This window comes from Procambarus clarkii, chromosome 46, assembly GCF_040958095.1.
Source record: "Procambarus clarkii isolate CNS0578487 chromosome 46, FALCON_Pclarkii_2.0, whole genome shotgun sequence".
In the NCBI taxonomy this organism is placed as follows: Eukaryota; Metazoa; Arthropoda; class Malacostraca; order Decapoda; family Cambaridae; genus Procambarus; species Procambarus clarkii.
This window is the reverse complement of record NC_091195.1, coordinates 17,358,884-17,380,083: the sequence shown is the minus strand read 5'-3', so window position 1 is coordinate 17,380,083 and position 21,200 is coordinate 17,358,884. Positions and strand designations below refer to the sequence as shown.

Genomic DNA, 21,200 nt, shown 5'->3' with positions numbered 1-21,200 from the left:
TGTGTGTGTGTGTGTGAGAGAGAGAGGGTGTAGCCTGGTGGTTGTCACGCCCCCAGGGTGACGGGAAGTGTAGGTGTGGGACACTTGTAGTGTCCTGAGGTACTGGGGGGTGTAGCTTGGTGGTTGTCACGCCCCCAGGGTGACGGGAAGTGTAGGTGTGGGACACTTGTAGTGTCCTGATGTACTGGGGGGTGTAGCTTGGTGGTTGTCACGCCCCCAGGGTGACGGGAAGTGTAGGTGTGGGACACTTGTAGTGTCCTGATGTACTGGGGGGTGTAGCCTGGTGGTTGTCACGCCCCCAGGGTGACGGGAAGTGTAGGTGTGGGACACTTGTAGTGTCCTGATGTACTGGGGGGTGTAGCTTGGTGGTTGTCACGCCCCCAGGGTGACGGGAAGTGTAGGTGTGGGACACTTGTAGTGTCCTGATGTACTGGGGGGTGTAGCTTGGTGGTTGTCACGCCCCCAGGGTGACGGGAAGTGTAGGTGTGGGACACTTGTAGTGTCCTGATGTACTGGGGGTGTAGCCTGGTGGTTGTCACGCCCCCAGGGTGACGGGAAGTGTAGGTGTGGGACACTTGTAGTGTCCTGATGTACTGGGGGGTGTAGCTTGGTGGTTGTCACGCCCCCAGGGTGACGGGAAGTGTAGGTGTGGGACACTTGTAGTGTCCTGATGTACTGGGGGGTGTAGCCTGGTGGTTGTCACGCCCCCAGGGTGACGGGAAGTGTAGGTGTGGGACACTTGTAGTGTCCTGATGTACTGGGGGTGTAGCTTGGTGGTTGTCACGCCCCCAGGGTGACGGGAAGTGTAGGTGTGGGACACTTGTAGTGTCCTGATGTACTGGGGGGTGTAGCTTGGTGGTTGTCACGCCCCCAGGGTGACGGGAAGTGTAGGTGTGGGACACTTGTAGTGTCCTGATGTACTGGGGGGTGTAGCTTGGTGGTTGTCACGCCCCCAGGGTGACGAAGTGTAGGTGTGGGACACTTGTAGTGTCCTGATGTACTGGGGGGTGTAGCTTGGTGGTTGTCACGCCCCCAGGGTGACGGGAAGTGTAGGTGTGGGACACTTGTAGTGTCCTGATGTACTGGGGGGTGTAGCCTGGTGGTTGTCACGCCCCCAGGGTGACGGGAAGTGTAGGTGTGGGACACTTGTAGTGTCCTGATGTACTGGGGGGTGTAGCTTGGTGGTTGTCACGCCCCCAGGGTGACGGGAAGTGTAGGTGTGGGACACTTGTAGTGTCCTGATGTACTGGGGGGTGTAGCTTGGTGGTTGTCACGCCCCCAGGGTGACGGGAAGTGACGAATAAGGTGACAATTGGCGTCAAGTGTGAGGGGATTAGTGTGAGGGAGCGAGTGTGCTCCTGTAGGGTGAGGTGTGGCACTGGGGGAGGGGGGGAACAGTAGTGGAGAGTTGCACCTCATTGTTCCAAGGTGACCCCCAGCCCTACCCCAGCCCTCCCCTACCTGGCCTCTACACCAGGGTTGGGAGGTCACTACACATGTGTAGGGGGGCGCGGGGGTGTCCCCCCCCCCATACACCACCTGTGTCACCACCACCTCCTACACTTTACCATCTGCTAAGTCGTCTGGTGTTAAGTATTGTTCTACATGAAGTTCTCCTCGGGGCTGTAGCGCAGTCTGGCGCCCCGTGCTGATAGTGGTCGTGTAGTGGTGCGTGTGCGCACGTGCGCCTGTGTGCGTGTGTGTGTGCGTGCGCGTGTGCGTGCATGACATTCCAGCTAACTTGAAGGTCAGGGCTGTGGCTGGCTGGCTGGCTGGCTTGCCGCCTCGTTGCTGAGGGCCAGCCAGAGACACAGGGTCGACACCCTAGACTCATCCTCATATACATACACACTCACACACACACACACTCTCTCTCTCTCTCTCTGGGACCCTCAAGCGGGGTCCCAGAGCTAAAGTTTGATCGTGCAGGCGCAGATAAGTGAAGGCGCGCGCGCACCAAACCTGATGCCCTTGTCAACAAAATATTCTCGCATGCCCCATACCCGAGATGACTCATGCCCCCATCCCTGCCCCACCCACTGTGGGGCCCCCACGGGGGTGTGAAGGTCACCTTGGGGGCCCACAGTGTGGACCCTACCCACTGTGGGGCCCCCACGGGGGTGTGAAGGTCACCTTGGGGGCCCACAGTGTGGACCCCAGCCACTGTGGGCCCCCACGGGGGTGTGAAGGTCACCTTGGGGGCCCACAGTGTGGACCCCAGCCACTGTGGGCCCCCACGGGGGTGTGAAGGTCACCTTAGGGGCCCACAGTGTGGACCCCAGCCACTGTGGGCCCCCACGGGGGTGTGAAGGTCACCTTGGGGGCCCACAGTGTGGACCCCACCCACTGTGGGGCCCCCACGGGGGTGTGAAGGTCACCTTGGGGGCCCACAGTGTGGACCCCACCCACTGTGGGGCCCTACGGGGGTGTGAAGGTCACCTTGGGGGCCCACAGTGTGAACCCCACCCACTGTGGGGCCCCCACGGGGGTGTGAAGGTCACCTTGGGGGCCCACAGTGTGGACCCCACCCACTGTGGGGCCCCCACGGGGGTGTGAAGGTCACCTTGGGGGCCCACAGTGTGGACCCCACCCACTGTGGGGCCCCCACGGGGGTGTGAAGGTCACCTTGGGGGCCCACAGTGTGGACCCCACCCACTGTGGGGCCCCCACGGGGGTGTGAAGGTCACCTTGGGGGCCCACAGTGTGGACCCTACCCACTGTGGGGCCCCACGGGGGTGTGAAGGTCACCTTGGGGGCCCACAGTGTGAACCCCGCCCACTGTGGGCCCCACGGGGGTGTGAAGGTCACCTTGGGGGCCCACAGTGGAGGAGGAACTAGTCCCATTCACTGCTGTATACCTCCAAGTGTGTGTGTGTGTGTGTGTGTGTGTGTGTGTGTGTGTGTGTGTGTGTGTGTGTGTGTGTGTGTGTGTGTGTGTGTTCACTATTGGTATTACTATTCGTGCCTGCAGGATCTACCACTTAGCTCCTGGGCCCCGCCTTTCTAACAGTTAGAGGTGTATGGTGAGAGCCGTCAGCAGTTTACATATTGGTAAACAGCTCACTTAGGGAATCTAGGAACAATTTAGTGTGACGCAAATGTAGTCTACTGATCCTTACGAATACTTGATATATATCGTAAGTTACTATATCGCAAGGTTGATATAAATCAACATGTCGATATAGTACAATCAATTGATATAAAGTTTATATCGTATATCGGCTTATCAGTTGATTTATCTGATCAATAAGGCTGCTCACTTTTGTTCGCTCTAGAATGAGCCTAAATTACTGTTGAAAAAGTTCATTCCCATTACTGTAAGAAACCTTTGAGAGGAAAGACTTGGTTACTGCCATAAGGTGTAGAATGGTATAGTTGGCTGGCCTGCTTAACTGTGTACTTGCCTAGTTGTGCTTGCGGGGGTTGAGCTCTGGCTCTTTGGTCCCGCCTCTCAACCGTCAATCAGCTATACAGATTCCTGAGCCTATTGGGCTCCGTCATATCTACATTATAAACTGTGTATGGAGTCAGCCTCCACTACATCACTGCCTAATACATTCCATGTGATAGTTAACTTGTAGTGTGTATATAGTCTCATGATTGTCTATGACAATTGTAAGCTGGAATATGACTACATAACTGTTCTTCCCAAGACTGTCAGTCTTAGTGAAAGTTGTCCAGGAATGGAAGAAAGTAGCAAGTCTTTATCTGGGACAGATTTAAAGTTTGGGAAAGTGACGCTATTTAAGCCTTCCTCTCCGGGACCAGTGTGGCTACAGCAGTACAGGCGAGGAGTCACAATAACGTGGCTCAAGCACACTAGAAGGTGAAGGGACGACCACGTTTCGGTCCGTCCTGGACCATTCTCAAGTCGATTCTCAATCGACTTGAGAATGGTCCAGGACGTCGTCCCTTCACCTTCTAGTGTGTGGTCTGGTTAACATAGAGCAGTACAGTATTGGTAATGTAGGAGAAGGTGGGGAAGAATGGTGTAGGGACAAGGGTAGGGTCAAAGTAATTGTGGCTCACTTGTAATTACTATCATTACTAACAACAAGAATGTAATGATAATTACAAGTGTACAGTATATGGGAAGTGTTGGTAATAGTCAGTTTGGTATATACTGGTTTACAACCTGTCATAATTAACACTAGAAATATTACTGCTATATGGGAAGACGAAGGTAGGTGCGCGCACTACCAGGGTACCAGCACCCCAGGGGGTGCTGGGGGGTGCTAACATCAATGTGTATGTATATGTATGTTGGGGGGGGGGGGGAGGGAGTAAGAGAACGTAGGAGTGCATTAGTGATGAGGAGGAAGGGAGAGTTGTTGTGCCTGGCAGTGGAAGGGGAGGGGAGAGAGGGGAGGTATGTCAGCCACGTGCGCCTCTACTGTGTTCAAACTCTGGCGCCTTTCCCACGCTTCCGCCCGGGTCGCGCTGATTGGTTCCCGGCCCCCCAGGGCTGCCACCTACTGTTTTTCTACACTTATTTAAGTTCTATTTGTAATATTATACCTTTATTTGACCTTATTTTGTTACACAAACAGATACAAATATTTTCCATTCATTATCAATGTATTATATTGTATTGTTGCTTTTTATATTGAAGATTTTATAGTTGAAATAAATGTAGTGTTGGAGCCGGTGACGTCATAGGTTTCCCATGACGGAAAAAGTGCGGGAAGTTTGTTCTTGTCGACTTGGACTGCTTCCTGTCCATGTGGGGTGGATATGTCTGTCTGTCTGTCCCCTTGCCCTCTGTCACACTGTCCGTCCCCCTGCCCTCTGTCACACTGTCCGTCCCCCTGCCCTCTGTCACACTGTCCGTCCCCCCGCCCTCTGTCACACTGTCCGTCCTCCCCCCCCCCTGCCCTCTGTCACACCGTGTGTATGAGAGTAAAGCCAATACAAGATGCAGACAAAAGCTATTGCCACAATATTTCCCCCACGTTAATGTTCCCACCATAAGGGCTTTGTTTACCAGTGTTGCTACTGGGTCGGCAACACCTCGTAGCGGGGAAGGGATTATGGGATTACCAATATATATATCCCGGCCGGTCTCAATGGATTGCAAATGAGATTTTAACCCATATTTGAATAACAAACGCCTGTCTTGGGCCATTAGTTGAAGGCAAACACTAACTGGAGCTTGATGGTTAGTAGTAGTTGCTGAAGGAACCGCCATCAGTGTAGTGATGTTGGAGAAAACCCCATATACCAGATGGGACGCCACAGATTATATAGTTGGTATATATTCACCAAAAGTTTACTGTTGAACTAAGACAACAGTATACAGGTTCAGTAAAGTGGGCTTAGTGACCTCGCTGTTGCTAAACCTTTAGGCCAATAGCCAACCATACCAGCAGGAAGGAGGCCACCAATTGAAATTGAAATAAGGTCACCTGGTGTAGGCCACACCAGTGAATTCAACGTGGGGGGAGGGGGAGGGGGGTGTTATGATTAATTTGTCATTGGTTGCTGCAAAAAGTTCTATACACGGTTGATCGACCAGTCTGGGTCGGTCAGTTCGTAAAAGATTATAAACCCGCTTATATTGAGTTGGTATAAAAGTGGGTGTGGAGGGGTGCATGTAGCAAGTAGGCTCGTCAAAGGCGCGTTAGTTTCTTTAGATCTCCAACTCGCCGGCCGCCCGCTTCAAGATTTTCCGAAAAAATTATTCCATTTTTAATGTTGACCTTGAGAAAGGTAAGAGGCGTTTCGTGCAGAGGAATTGATTTAATACATTTGAATAAGTTTAAGACTTCCCTCTTTTGTGTTCCATTTTTTACTCCGGAGCTCTTGTGTTACCCCCCCCCCCCCTTCCATCTTTCTCTTTTTTATTATCCTTGCTTTGATCTCCCCCCCCTCCTCTCTCTCTCATATTGCTCCCTTGCCCTTTCATCCCACACTCCCCCTATTCCGACACCCTTCCCTGGCCAGGGCTGGCGTAGTGTTGGCTCTTGCTTCCTTGCCTCTTCCCTCCTTTATTGCTTCTTCTCCTCCTCCTTCCCTCCGGAGCTCACGGCTATGTATAGACTGACGTCACACTCTTGCTTAATGATGTCATCACTCACCTCTACCAACTGCCATCTCCTCCCTCCCCCTTTCTCTCTCTTCCTCTTATATCTCTACGTATCTTTGTCTATTTGTGTACGTGTGTACATATCAGTGTGAGTGTGAATGGTTGTTTGTGGTTCACAAGTGAGATAAGATAGAGATGCCTGTTAGGGGATTAGTCTTCCTTTGCCAAGATATCTTGTCTATTACAGTAATAATGTAAATTTGTTATATTAACTGTAACTGCCAGGTACCTCTTTACTGCTAGGTGTGTACCTCTTACTGTATCAGGGTGAAACTCGACTTGAGAATGGTCCAGGACGGACCGAAACGTGGTCGTCCCTTCACTTTGTAGTGTGTGGATTGGTCAACATACTTGAGCCACGTTATTGTGACTTCGCCTGCATCAGGGTGAAAGTGTTCCACTGTGTTGGTTGTTGACGTGGTACAGTTTGTACAGACTAGTGTACAGTAAAATATGTAGTGGATTAACCTTACCAAAAGCGTCCAAAAAGCTAGCAAGCTAACCCACCAGCGCCGATAAGCGCTAGTATCTAGAAGCCTCATTACGAAAGTTAGAATTTTCCTAAACCACGGCAGTTTTTAAGGTCGGGTCGATTGCGTGAACCAATGTAGTGGGTTAAGTAGGAGGGGTTGATGCCATGGTGATTATTGGTGTGGTACTCTTGTTCATTGTTGTGCAAGAGATGTAGAGAGAGAGAGAAGTTAGGAGTGGGACGTGAGAGAGAAGTTAGGAGTGGGACGTGAGAGAGAAGTTAGGAGTGGGACGTGAGAGAGAAGTTAGGAGTGGGACGTGAGAGAGAAGTTAGGAGTGGGACGTCATCCACGCCCCCAGAATAATTAGTCACGCGGCAAGCCTCCACACATGTAAACAAACCCATCCCACCCTCACAAATTATAACAATCAGTAAATGGAAATATCTTATCTTGAGGTTATCTTGAGATGATTTCGGGGCTTTAGTGTCCCTGCGGCCCGGTCCTCGACCAGGCCTCCACCCCCAGGAAGCAGCCCGTGACAGCTGACTAACACCCAGGTACCTATTTTACTGCTAGGTAACAGGGGCATCAGGGTGAAAGAAACTCTGCCCATCGCTTCTCGCCGGCGCCCGGGATCGAACCCGGAACCACAGGATCACGCGTACAGTGTTCTGTCCGCTCAGCCACCGACTCCCCCCTGTAGTAAATATGAGGAAAGATGTGAAATTGTGTAGAGTATTGAAGAAAAGTGGGAAAGATGTATGGGTTGTCCTTTCAAGTGAGGCATGCCAAGCCTCTGGTGACACACTTAAAGTCTAAGAGCTTACTCTCAAGTGGAAGTCCTTGCACTTAGGACTGGCGAAGTTGCTAACGGGGAGAATGTGCAGGAAACATATACTGCCAGACTGCGGTTCCAGGCCAGGGGCCGGTGATTGATTGATTGATGAAGATTAAGCCAGCCAAAAGGTGGCACGGGCATGAATAGCCCGTAAGTGGTGGCCCTTTTGAGCCATTACCAGTATCAAGAGCTGATACTGGAGATGTGTGGAGGTGTGACTGCACCCTGCGTGACGGGAGATGTCTCCCCCGTGTGGGGCCGGTGGAACACTTGTCTGGGGACCTACCAAACATTGTAGCTGCTTCACACCTGTCTGGTTTAATATGAGGACTCTTGTAATACACATGAGTCCATGTCTCACGTGTTGACCCGTATGTGTTCGTGTGTTGTCTTAAGTCTCTCCTCAGACTCGCCCCCCCCCCCCCGTGCCCTTCCTTCCCATGAGGTAGTCTTGGTTTCCTATGTTCATCCATGTTTCTTACCTCCCCCACTTCCCTACCTCACCCTTTCACCTTCCCTATTCTTATGTTGCCTTTATCCCCCCCTCCTCTTTCCCCACTGTTCGTTATTGTCCCGTCTCTATGAAAAATTCTTTACCCTGACATCTGAATTTTCACTTGACCCTTCAATTCCTCCCTGACCTGGTCATTTTTATTGACCCCGCGCTTTCCTCGACTCATTTTCCTGGAAACTTTCCCCACTGTGGAGCCATACATGCAGCCTTTCTCCTGACCCGCTATTATTCTTCCCGCGCCCCCTTGGCCGCCCCCCATCTTCCTGCTGGAGCAGCCGTCAACGTGACACCGCCACTCGGCCAGGAATGTTACGGAACATCCTGGTTCCTGGGAAGTGTTTGTCCACGTCCCTTTCTCACGCTCCAGGTGTTGGGTAGAGTGGCCCTCTTACCCGAGATCTATCTCCTCGTGTAGGCTCTTTAGGCCCCCCCCCCTCTCTCTCTCTTTCCCCTCTCCTACGCTCCTTGTCCCCTCCACGCTCCCCCCTCCCCCCACGCTACTCGTCTGTCTTCTCATGGTACTTAAATAAGTGAGCATTGGCTACACAGGCGATGTATGCAACCCGGTCTCCGATGTTGACATTACTTACAACAACCATTTGCTCAAAAGTACAAGAATGAACTGTTGGGAATTAAGTTTGTATTATTGAATTATCCCAAAAGTCGTACAACAATGAGAAAAGTAACTGAAGACTCTAAATTTATCCCTAGGATTGCCTGCATGGGTATAGCAAATTTAGGCCTTGTATATATACACGTTCAGCACTAGGCCTATGAATGGATTTTTAAGTTACCTCTTAAAATTACTAGTACAAACATAATATTGCTGGCTGCAACAATCTATTTTTGTATGTTAGAGCAAATAGTTTGTGTAAGTTGTGTGGTGTTAGGAGCGTGGGTTTATGCTCACTGGAGTCTGTGGGTGGGTGGTATCTTGCTTCTCCAGTGTAGACTTTACTGATCCTGTTGATGGGTGTGGGTGTCACAAGTATAATGCCTGGGCACAGTGCAGGGGGGCATGGGTTTGGCATGTTGACATGTGGTGGTAGGTAGTGTAGAGGTCCATGGGTATGACAGGTAGACATGTGGGTATGTCATGGGTAGTATGTAGAGGAGCATGGGTATGACAGGCAGACATGTGGGGTATGTCCATCGGGCAGAGTGTAGAGGGGCATGGGTATGACAGGTAGACATGTGGGGTATGTCATGGGTAGTGTGTAGAGAGGCATGGGTATGACAGGCAGACATGTTGGGTATGTTGTGGGCAGAGTGTAGAGGGGCAGGGGTATGACACAAACATGTGGGGTATGACACAAACATGTGGGGTATGTCATGGGCAGAGTGCAGAGGGGCCTGGGTATGAGAGGCAGACATGTGGGGTATGTTGTGAGCAATGTGTAGAGAAGCATGGGTATGCCAAGCAAATATGTGGGTATGTCCATGGGCAGTGTGTAGAGGGGCATGGGTATGGCGACTAGACGTGTGGGCATGTCGTGGGCGGCGTGTATGCTAATTAATGCTTTGTGAGCAAACTCCCAAAAAGGAATCTGGGTGGAGGCTTGAGATAGACAAGAAGCTTGGTCAATTCAGAGACAACAGGAAGTGCAAAGAGCAGCAACAGCAGCAGGAGCAGCCAAACGTAACAGAACTATATATAGCTAGTCTCCTTTTGATACATGTACAAGTTGCTAAGAGGAATAATAGGGTTGAAATATTAATTACTTCCATAGTTGAATGTTTGTCGCAACATTTATGGATGGAGCAAATAAAGTTGCAGACATTGCTAGAGTTGAGCTGTTATTCATAATTGCATGAATACCCACCAATTGTGAATCTTCTGGGGAAACAATACACACACACACACTATATGATGTTTGTGTATGTCCTTGTACTCTATATTTGTGTGTTTTTAGATCTATTGGTTGTATTAAAACTTAAAAATGGTTTAGATTTCACAAGCCAGGTGTGGGAGACGTCCTTGTAGCAAGTGGTGGTCGATGATCGGGTAAGAAGGCGTCGACCTTGTTGAGATGGTGTAGGTGGCATGTAGGAGTTGTAGCAGGTCTTGCTATGAGGCAGGCAGGTCCTCGGTCTGCCCGTTTTGAACATCATTCTTAGAAGATGTGATTATAGAACTGTGATCAATTTCTGCCCACACCCTTTACCCTCCCAACTGTCATAATGTGGGCATATCTGCTTACACCCCTAACACCTCCGACCTTCATGCCGAGAGGTAGAACTTGAAGACCAAATTACATTCAAGAATAGAATACCATACTTAGGGACCAGGTCAGTGTGTGCCCCCATTTTGTTTAACTTCTCATTGCTTTGCCAAGCATTTTTCCTGGGGCTGAAGTTGTCACATGCTTGTGAAGTATTGAAATGATGCTAGGCAAGTATTGCTCTTATATATTTGTAATAAGTTTACTTATAAAATGTTTTGAATGACTTTATGCATCGTGTACACACCTCAACGCGCTGATTGGCGAGGGAAGACACCAGCTTGGAGTAAGAAAGCCATTACTGCATGTAATGTAAATGTTGTAAATGGTTATTAAGTAATTCAACATGAAAATCTCTCTCATTTTGCCATTTGTAATAGAATAAAATAAAGTATACATCTAGCATTGGAAATAGAGAAGCACTACCTTACTGCACCTGTTATCATCCATACTTCTCTATAGCATCTGATGTAGTGCTCCTTGTGAATGGTCATATATTACAGTACACAATTTATTCCTTCCTTATAAATTTAGAGTAGCTTCTGTCCAGCAATTGCTTTCTGGAAAGTAGGCATTGGTGTGTATACTGCTTTCATCTGGATAATATAATCGATTCTGCATGACGGTGAATTTATTCTCGTGCTTCGTGTGTAACGTATAAATACAGTACAGTAATCATTTATCGTTTGTTAGGAGGACGAGAAGGTGATCGAGCTGGTGGAGAAGTATGGCCCCAAGAGGTGGACGCTCATTGCCAAACATCTCAAGGGACGCATCGGCAAGCAGTGTAGAGAGCGATGGCACAATCATCTCAATCCAGCCATAAAGAAGAGTGCCTGGACAGAAGAGGAAGACCGCATTATTTATGAGGCCCATAAGCAGTGGGGTAACCAGTGGGCCAAGATTGCCAAATTGATTCCTGGCAGGTGAGCTCTTTGGCACCATTGTAGAGCAGTTAGTACAGTAGTCAGTCTGAGGCAGCATTACAAGGAGAGTCTATCAGGTGAGAGCGGCAGATAGAGATGGTACCAAGTATACCGAAAAGTGGGTTTGCAAAAATCTTTGGGTTAAGATGGGGTGTGGTGGTTATACTTGCCCACTCACTCCAGAAGAATTTTGATATGTCCTTTATTTTTTAATTTAACCAGTAAATTGTTTAGAAGAATCAGGCTAGTACAGTATATATATATAACTTATTCTGATATAGTCTGTTGAATTACAATTGGAATAAAAGTAGCATGTATCATCAAACATGATTAGTACATACTGTATTCTTTTCTGTGACTACAATGAACTTCAATAGGACTGACAATGCAATAAAGAACCATTGGAATTCGACCATGCGACGCAAGTACGAAGCAGAGATGACTGCAGCTGGACGCAAGAAGCCGCGTGGTGGAAGACACAGCTCTGGACAGACACCCCCCGTGATGGCTTCTCCAGTGCCTCCACTTTCCCACTATTCCCAGGAATATTTTCACAGACCAGGTTTGTAATGCAGTAATTTACTTTGCACGTCATAGGTACATGAACTAAAGTTTCCCCAAGTTCAATATTGTATGTATTCATCTGAAATTGCCTGAACATGAACAGTCATCACTACTGTACAATACCTTGTACATACATCAGTACAGATACTATACGTTGCTATATGGAATTAGATTGCTATGTTATGAAATGTGTGGTTTTTCTCCAGGCCCATTGATTTACAGTGCAACATGTTTTATAAGGTTTCTCTGGGGCCTATTTCTGAAACCACTGATTTGAGCATTCTATGATGATTCATACCCTCAAAAATAAATGATGAGTAGGCTTCAAGCTATTTTTCAAGCCTTTTCCTTCAATTTGTTGTAGCACATTAATACTTTTACTCCAAAGGAGCACTTTGTTATATTTCTGTGGTTTGTTTGTGTGCAGATGTTATGGGTCCGCCCATTAGTCACAGTGCTCCTCACCTGCCTTCACAAGTACCACCTGCTGCTGCTGCTGCTGCTCCTCACATATACTCTGGTGGAGGGCCATACTCTGCCACACCCCAGCACCACCAGGACTACCACGCTAATACTCAGTATGACTTGCCTTCGGCCATGCATACACCCATTCCCATCAATAACACGTCTCCCTATGGTCAAGAGGCATATTCACAGGTACTGGCTCAGTTTATTTTGTCCGTTTACACATTCGCTCTTCTTTAGTGAAATTTAGATTTTTGCTGTACTTTTAATACCATTTCCTTGTGCATAATTATACTTTACTGTGTTGATCAGGCCACACACTAGAAAGTGAAGGGACGACGACGTTTTAGTACGTCCTGGACCATTCTCAAGTCGATTGTGCGAGTCATTCTTGACTCGCACAATCGACTTGAGAATGGTCCAGGACGGACCAAAACGTCGTTGTCCCTTCACTTTCTAGTGTGTAGTTTGATCAAAATGTTTCAGCCACGTTATTGTGACTCCTCATATGCATACTTTACTGTATTTATATTTGTTACAAAAAATGAGTTTAATGCCAGAGAAAACAGGCATATATGTAAAGTTGTAATGAAAGATAACATACTATGCATATAAAAAAATCCATAAATGCCAGTAAATTAAACTGGTTGACAATAGATTGCTTGGGAAGGGAAGGGAAGGGGGGGGGATGAAATATTATCATTTTGTTTGTGATATCAAGAGCTGTAACTGCTAAGAGAGTGCATGTCTTGCTGCTGTTAGTACTAGTCTCATGTGATGGTGTATTGTGTGGAAGGTATCATGATGGACCTAGTGAGGGTGTAGTGTGTAAGGTATTGTGACTCGACATTGTGTCACGTCTAACAACTTTTGACCCCCCCCCCCCCTTTAATTATTTTTCACTGTCAATTTGCCTCATTATTATGTAAGAAGCAAATAATGTGCTGACGTGGTAACATTGTGATGTTTGTTTGTACAGAACTACTGGGAGCAGAATAGCCCCTACAATAATAACTATGGAGGAAGCATGACCCAGTCCTCCCACCAGCAGACTCAAGCCCCCGTCACACCAAGCACCTCGGTGGACAGTCTGGGGACCCCTGGGGCCAACCAGGTGAGTAAAGCACTCCGCCAATGCAAACCTGGTACAATTTTGGACGTTATGGGTAGGGCTGTCAAAAGTGAGGGATGCTCACCTCCGCAGCTGGCTTCCCCAGGGACCATCGTTGATGATCGTGGCTCGCCGGTTTCAGTCCAGGTTAGTAAATGTCAATGGTAAGCTCCGTAGTTGGAATAGAAGTACTCGTCACACTAAGGATCCAGTAATAAGTTTCTCCTGATACACTCCCATTTGTTGGGTGTTGGCCAGCATGTACCATTGGTGCTGTTGCCTGCAGCAGGAGATTACAATGTCTGATACTGTACCAGTATCCTGGGTATTTTTGCTGAATATATTATATGGACATTGCCTTCAATAATAAATGCTTGTATTTCACATCGGCAATTGAAAATGATTCGGATGGGCAGACGTGCAAATTATAATAAATATACTAGTACAGTGCATTTTTATTTAACGTTCGTAAAAAAGGTACGTTAGGAGATTTGTGTAGCAGTTCGTGTCAGTTAAGTGTTTAATATTCATCAGGTGAGTACATCGACGCCAACGCCGCCGCCGCCACCTGGCATACCTACTCCGCCCCTGAGTCAGTATGGTCAGTACCCTGCTCAGCCACAGCCCTTGTCTGTGTCGTCGTCGTCATCACTAAGCCCACCCTTGAACCAGGGATTCTTGCTCTCCCCTGACAAGACCAGCATCTACAGTGACCTTGGTATCATCTCCCCCCTCAAGTGAGTTGAATGGACATTTTTGTTCATTACACCTTATTCCCCCACTTTCTTGGAATGAGTAGATATTAGCTTTGAGAAAAAATGAGCAAGAGTCTGTTGCCTCATAAGACTAGATGTACAATGTTGCTAGTCATCATATACAGTAGAAGCATATACTAGCTACCTCCTTACAGACTGCTGTCACTCAGTCTTGTTCCTTGCCCTGTTCCTTGCAGTGTTCACACTGTTCGTCCTCATACCTTCAAATTTACTGCATCTTCATCAGTCTATCATTATCATTTAATTCAGTATGTGCTAACCATCTTGTTAAATTAAACCAAATCTTATAATTTACAGACTTTTACACTACATCTTCTTATCTCATTCCTTAATCTGTTGTTATTCTGATACATCACATGTTTTTCAAATTACATATTTCTACTGCTGTAATTCTTTTTCTTGTTTGTTCTCCCGGCATTCTCGCATCTGTACACAAGGGTCGGCACTACCACTATCCCTAAAAACACTGTTCATTCCTAATTTACATTAATATGGATATGGCTATTTATGCAGTTTGATTAAAATAAAAAATTTACCCTTGTACTCCGTTTCATTCCCTTCCATTTTGTGCACATGCACAAACTTTGGTTCTTGCTACATATCACAAAATTGTTTAAATTGTTTTTTTTAAGAGCATAACATTCGGCATAACCAAGGTAACTTAAGGGGATTCACTAATAATTAAATTTTTTTGCAGATATTTTGACGAGCTGGGCTCATTGTCTCCGCTGAAGCAAGAACGGAGCTTGGAGGCCTTCAGAGCTGAATTGGACATGGGAGCCTTTGAGCTTTTGACCTGCAGTCCTGTCAAGGTGAATAATGCGTAGCTTTTCCTCTCACTACTTTTTGTGTAACACTATATTGCTGCTTCATATTGTTCTACTATGGCAAGTCTCTTACTCGGCTGATTTGTATTGTTTTGCTATGGCACGTCTCCCTATATCACTTCTACTTTCTCTTAAATAAATATTTTCCCAGTATTGTTGACGAAGCTAATGTATTGTTGGTGCCGTCTGTAGGGTATACACACAACAGTGTTGTTGACGAAGCTAATGTATTGTTGGTGCCGTCTGTAGGGTATACACACAACAGTGTTGTTGAAGGTAAAGTATGGTTGGTATAGGGATTCCAGGACTGTTGATGAGCTAATGTATGGTTGGTGCCATCTGTAGGGTATACACACACACGCCAGTATCTTTTCTCAACTAAAAAAGGGATTGAGAAGCAAATATAGATTCAAGTTGGTATGTCCTAAATTCCAGTTTAAGGGACAAGTATTGGATTAGTATCTTACGGATTTTTTCTCACAATTTTGGCAATTTGTGAGAATTTTGCACAACTTGTGGTTGTAGTAGTGTACCAGTACTACATTGGTTGTGATTCAGATGACACATCTTAAAGAATAATTATAATAATAATAATATTTATTTAGGTAAGGTACATACATAGAGATTTTACAAAGTTTGTTGGGTTAATAGATAGAGCTAGTACATACAATGCCTAAAGCCACTATTACGCAAAGCGTTTCCGGCAGGAAAAACATTAATGACTAAAGCTTAAAACTAATGGGTAAAAAGAATAAATAGAATTGATGCTTTGTCAGCTGTTCAACCTCTCTGGTGTTGGGGAAGTGATGTATTAATTTAAAGTTGCTGTAGTCATTTGATGGTATTAAGTTTGGTATTCTGTTACAAATATTTGTTTCCTTTAGCCATAGGAAATTTGTGTAGCTTAAAAATGTGACCTAATATTTATTGATTTAATATTGACAAGTCAAAGCTTATGACCTTTAATTATATAACACATTAATATCTTACAGGTTAAACAAGAGTTGCTGCAGGATTTACCACATCCGTCCCCTCTGGCCATCAGCACGAGTGCTGCTGTCTCGTCCTCGTCGTGTTTCACCTCGTGTTCCTCGTCCACCACCACAACCTACACGGCTCCTCCTCTATACATCACAGCCTCCAGTGCTACATGTCCTCCGTCTAACCATAATATGAGTATCAACAGCACGCACAATGGGTCGTTCTCGTCTATGAATTCGTCACGTCTCTCTACGCCTCCCATACTGAGACGGGGTCGTCGGAAGCAGCCATCTCCCACAAAGAGACATCATCTGTCCATTTTGGTAAGAGTGTTGTTTCATTGCATTTATTGTATGTACAAGTTTAGCGGTAACAATATTTTTTAAATTTACACAAAATGGTGTAATTGAAAGTTGTTTGTAATCACAGTATTCGGAATTTTAGCATCTCTTATTTACTTGGTTGTTTTAGAAATTTCAAGTCGTATATATTCTTAATGTCTGTCTGCTTCAGGATCCGAACGAGTCCCTGCTGACGACCCCACAGAAGATGACTCCCGTGAAGACTGTACCGTTCAGTCCTTCTCAGTTCTTGAACAGTCCCAATTTGTCATTCGAGGATGGCAACATGACCTCTACACCAGTCCTCGGGGGAATCCCAGTCTCTCAATCTACGCCCGTCCAACCACTACCATTATCCATACACATTTCTAATCACACGATCACACCCTGCGAGCCCAGTAGTCAGCCTCGGACACCTAAATCCCGTCGCGCTCTTCTCCAGTCTGCACCAAAAACTCCTACACCGTTAAAAAATGCCTTGCGGGAAATAGAGAAGAAGAGCGGTCCACTCAAGCATCTGGTGAGCATGATGGATGAATCTTAATTAGTCTTGAGGGTAATTCAATCATAGAGTTGTCATCCTCATATCTTACTCCTCTTAATTCTTATAGGTCAGTTATCATCACATGCTGATCCCCGGAAAAATAAGATTATTTGCTGATTTGTTATTGCCTAGTTTTCATACGTATGTGAATGTGGTCATAATACTTATAAAAGGATGAAAGAGTTAACCAAGAATTGTGAAAAAATTCTACTACCTAGCTAGTGTTTTTAGTAGCTTGCTAGGTGTTGATGTTATTGTGTACCAGTAACCCTGCTATTGTCTAGTCAAGTTGGTTTTCCTAGCCAATGTTTGAATCAATTATTCGTGGATGATGTTCCCAGACAGATTAGCAGCTAATGAGTGGGTTGTAAGATGCTTCCTTTGTGCTGTGCCAGAGACACGTTCACATGTTACATAGGTGTATATATTCTAGGCCTATATACAGTGCTTGGTTTTTGTCAATAGTACATAGTTATTAAAGCTAAATACACTGTTAACCAATAAGTGAAGCTATGAATCTTAGAACCATCCGACTTGGTTCCTGCTTGATACCCGCTTGATGGGGTTCTGGGAGTTCTTCTACTCCCCAAACCCGGCCCCGAGGCTAGGCTTGGGGTTATTGGGGGTTCGTTATTGTCCTCACCCGTATAACATGAGTTGGCAAATTGTGTACAGTATGTTATTGCTGAGATGCTCTTTGACCCCTCCACTCCACTGTGTACACCTCACTTAACCACACAAGTATTTTTCCTCTCATGCGAGGTGACAATTTTGATGATGGCTGCACATTGAGGGTTAAAGATTAGGGGTGGATCATTAGTAATTCTCTTGTATAACTGGCATAATGACATTACATGTAGCCATGTCTTGGTAAAGTGAAACAAATCATTCCTAAAGCGGCACTCGTTTAAACAACTAATGAATGAATGGTGCGTGTTAATTTTTTTTTTTTTTTTTTTTTTTTTTTTTTTTTTTTTTTTTTTTTTTTTTTTTTTGAGATATATACAAGAGTTGTTACATTCTTGTACAGCCACTAGTACGCGTAGCGTTTAATAACTTGCCTTTAGATGCATTATATATACTGTATATGACATTGGGATTTGTTCAGCAGTGTGAATGACAACCTTCAAATATTTTACAGTGGCTGTTGTATTTACTTTATGATCTTGTCTTTTGTGGTGCTCACAGCCACAGACCCCAACACACCTTGAAGATATAACAGAGATCATACGCAAGGACACCGAGACGGAGCGCACCAAGTTTGAGACGCCTTCCATGGCTAACCACAGCTTCCGAAACCAGGTGTGCATGGGAGGATTTGTTTTTCCTCCTAAATTTGGAGACATTGAATGGTTAAGTGTAATAGTTGCGGTGATAAAGGGCAGTGGCGTGAAGCCTGTAGGGTTTCACTACCTGCAGTGCTGTATGAGAGAAATGGTGCATTGGATACCATTACTTTTTGTCAAGCACATGAAAACAAATTACTGAGCCATCAAATTTACTGTAGTTAAAGATCACAATTACTGAGTATGTAATTTTAAATTTACAGTAGTTTGATAGTGCAGGGTTAATGATTACACTTTTATTAGAGCAGCATAATTGTTTAAAGGATTGTTGAGGATCATGTGGTACATTTTACTCCAACAGAGTGTTTGTGATAGTGGTTATGGTACTTTGAAGCGCAAGGCCACGTCTGCCATTGGCAAGGAAAACTCTCCTAGTAAAAAAGCTCGCAAGGCCCTCCTACACTCGTGGTCAACGCCAGGAGAAATTCAGGTCCCTGGCTTCCGTGCAGAGTCTCTCACCCTAATGCCAGAGACTCCGGTGAGTTGAGCAATACTGGTGTGTGTTTATGCAGTCTTGCCTGTTTGTTAGTACAGTACTGTAAGTCTAATAATGATAAGCTCTGATAGCTTTTCCTCAAGCAACATTATGCACCTGATTTTTTAATTCCCGCAATGCTTGTCAAGCCCATCCTTTGGTTATTTTCATCGTACATAAGCTCCTTTTGAACTATGAGTACAGTTTTACATTGGTAAGGAATGGGGACGAGTGTGACTGTGTACGAGATAAGTGACCAGCCCCGAGCACCCATTACACAATTGCTGTGGGATGTTTTCTTTGACTATATTCGTACTGGATTGTCAATTGATGGAGTACACAATTTTCTCAATATGAACAGCACCTGTCAATATTCCCCCCCTACCCCTTTTGAACATTGGCCATTTTGTTTGTGCTTTACAAAGGTCAGGAGACGTGCACAAAAATTGAGTGATAGTGGCAAAAACACAGCACCATCCCAAATTGATGCACTTTGTAAAAGGAGGGAAAACAGTATTGAACTACCATGTGACTTAAGTTAGGACCCCCTGCTCCTTCCCTTGAGAGAATATAACTGAACTTCTTGAGAAAAGCAAAAGGTTCCAGAGGTTTTGTGAAGTAGAACCAGAGTGAAGACAGAGTGCAGGACAAGGAAGGGAATGGTATTATCAGGAGAGTGCCAAATCATTTTGGCTATATAGCTCTTGGAAGGGGGTCAGGATAAGGATTTGGGCTGGGATGGGGGAAAGGAATGGTGCCCAACCACTTGGACGTGCGGGACAAGATGGACATCCAGAAGCAACGTTAGTGTAGTAATTAGTGCTGGGGCAGTAAAGACAGCTTGTGTAGCTAGACACAGTAAATGAGATACGGGTGATAAAGGTATCATCATGGTTGCTAATGAGATCTTCAGTGAAATGCAACCATTGGCAAAGGCATCGATATCTATTAAATGGCAAACATAATTCCAATATTTAAGAGGTTTTGCACTCTATAGGAAATGATTCGGTATAGCAATTTTTTCCTCAGAAGTGCAATATACTTTATGCACACAAATTAAACTTCTCTCAAATTACAAATTAAACCCAACCTCATGAATATTACATCATCAGTTTAGTGACATTAAGTATTCTCAAGAGAACGGGCTGTACTCTTGTACTGTACTTTCCCCCCAACCCCACCTCTGTACTGACTCTTCATCGGCTTAATTCTTGACCTATTTCCTCAGTTGATGTCCGTGATTATTTAACCGAGGGCCACCAAGCATTGTGACCGATTGAGACGGGAAGCCTGTGGCTTGTTTCATGATTGTTGTTAGATTTTGTTGTCATAGTTTATAGTACGAGTGATCTTTTGCAGAGCAAGAGCCTGATTGGCGACTCCTCCGTCCTGTTCTCGCCGCCCTCCATCATACGTGATACTCTTCCAGAGGAAACCCACCCCCTTACTTCACCGTTGTTGCTGATGGACAAGTCCACCAAAAAGGTAAATGACGATAGTGTATCAAAGTAGAAAGATAGACTACAGTTCAGTAGACGGTAGAGTTGTTTGTAGCAGTAAAACAATGTATAAGGCTTATATTTATCAGTATATTGTATTAAGTACTTCAAAATATAACTCCCAAACCTTTAGAGAAATTGTAGAATACAGTGTTGGAACGAGAGTATAATGGTTGGAGGGAGAGCAGAGACCATGTAGTTGTGTGGGAGTATTGTTTACCCAGCAGCTGTTCCAACACTACTATCCTTCCTTTAATGTTATTCCTGGGACTCTGAGCTTGCCATGATACTATTGGTAATTTAGACAAATCATGTACTACGTAAATGTTTCTAGATCCTGGATATTAGTCTTGAGGGAACTATGTGAAGCATGTATGTGGAGGGAGTAGCGTAGCACTACTGTTGTCATTTATAAGATGTATTAGGAGAGTTGTTGAATAATATTACAGTACTGTATTTTAGCAATCTTATGGTTTGAAAAGCAAGAACAAACATCCATTATGAAGGAAGTGGTAACTGGTACCAAAAAAAAAAAATCTAAAAAATTCTGCCATGACTCTTCCATACCATTCACCATCTGATGAGAGCTTTCCCCTCCCCCAAACCAGCCGAGAGATGGTGAAATTGGAATGGGGTGCGTCAAGCGGATAACCTTCTCGGAGGGCCAGACCACCAAGGCGAACCTCTCGAAGGTAAACGCGCACATTCTTGGGCCTGTCTTGTGGTTAATGGGTATGACCAACCCAATTTGGTCCACTAATTTGATTTTTCGGCATCACTTTCCAGTTTTGGTTGAAACACAGTTTTACAAAAGTTTTTTTCAAGTTTTATTTTTGCTTACTAGGTTGGTGGTTGTACTTGGTAGATGCTTGCATGTTTGTCGTTGGTGACGGTCGGCTGTCCGTGCGGCGACGGTGTTCTCTAATAGTAACAACATACTTGTTCATCTTTAATTTTCTTCTCTATATCAAAATTGTGTTAATGCTCCTCAATTTTTAAGTTGCTCAGTCTTGTAATATTTTGTACTGCTTATGCTCACATTTTACTTGATTTACCTGATTTTGTTTGCACATGTGCTGACTTTATTTTTCTCTACCAATTTTTTTTATTAACACATTTTTTAACATTATTTAATTAAACAATTTTTTTAATATCATCTATGTAAGACAGTTATTTGTAACAACAATATAACTGAATAATTTGCTCCTGGTTG

At 45.3% G+C, this 21,200-nt stretch overlaps 1 protein-coding gene across 3 annotated transcripts in view; it reads left to right on the top strand.

Annotated features, from left to right (window-relative positions):
• Positions 1–21,200, top strand: part of LOC123770505 (transcriptional activator Myb) — a 51,513-nt gene that overhangs the window by 23,479 nt on the left and 6,834 nt on the right. Inside the window, exons 4-15 of one of the 3 annotated variants that reach the window (XM_045762444.2) lie at positions 10,826–11,058; positions 11,436–11,620; positions 12,050–12,279; positions 13,067–13,345; positions 13,733–13,935; positions 14,672–14,786; positions 15,794–16,105; positions 16,296–16,643; positions 17,856–17,969; positions 18,315–18,491; positions 19,848–19,973; positions 20,596–20,679. In XM_045762444.2, the coding sequence (XP_045618400.2) occupies positions 10,826–11,058; positions 11,436–11,620; positions 12,050–12,279; positions 13,067–13,345; positions 13,733–13,935; positions 14,672–14,786; positions 15,794–16,105; positions 16,296–16,643; positions 17,856–17,969; positions 18,315–18,491; positions 19,848–19,973; positions 20,596–20,679 (2,406 nt within the window). The remainder of the gene's footprint in view (positions 1–10,825; positions 11,059–11,435; positions 11,621–12,049; positions 12,280–13,066; positions 13,346–13,732; positions 13,936–14,671; positions 14,787–15,793; positions 16,106–16,295; positions 16,644–17,855; positions 17,970–18,314; positions 18,492–19,847; positions 19,974–20,595; positions 20,680–21,200) is intronic. The other 2 variants (XM_045762445.2, XM_045762446.2) reach the window with 2 other exon arrangements.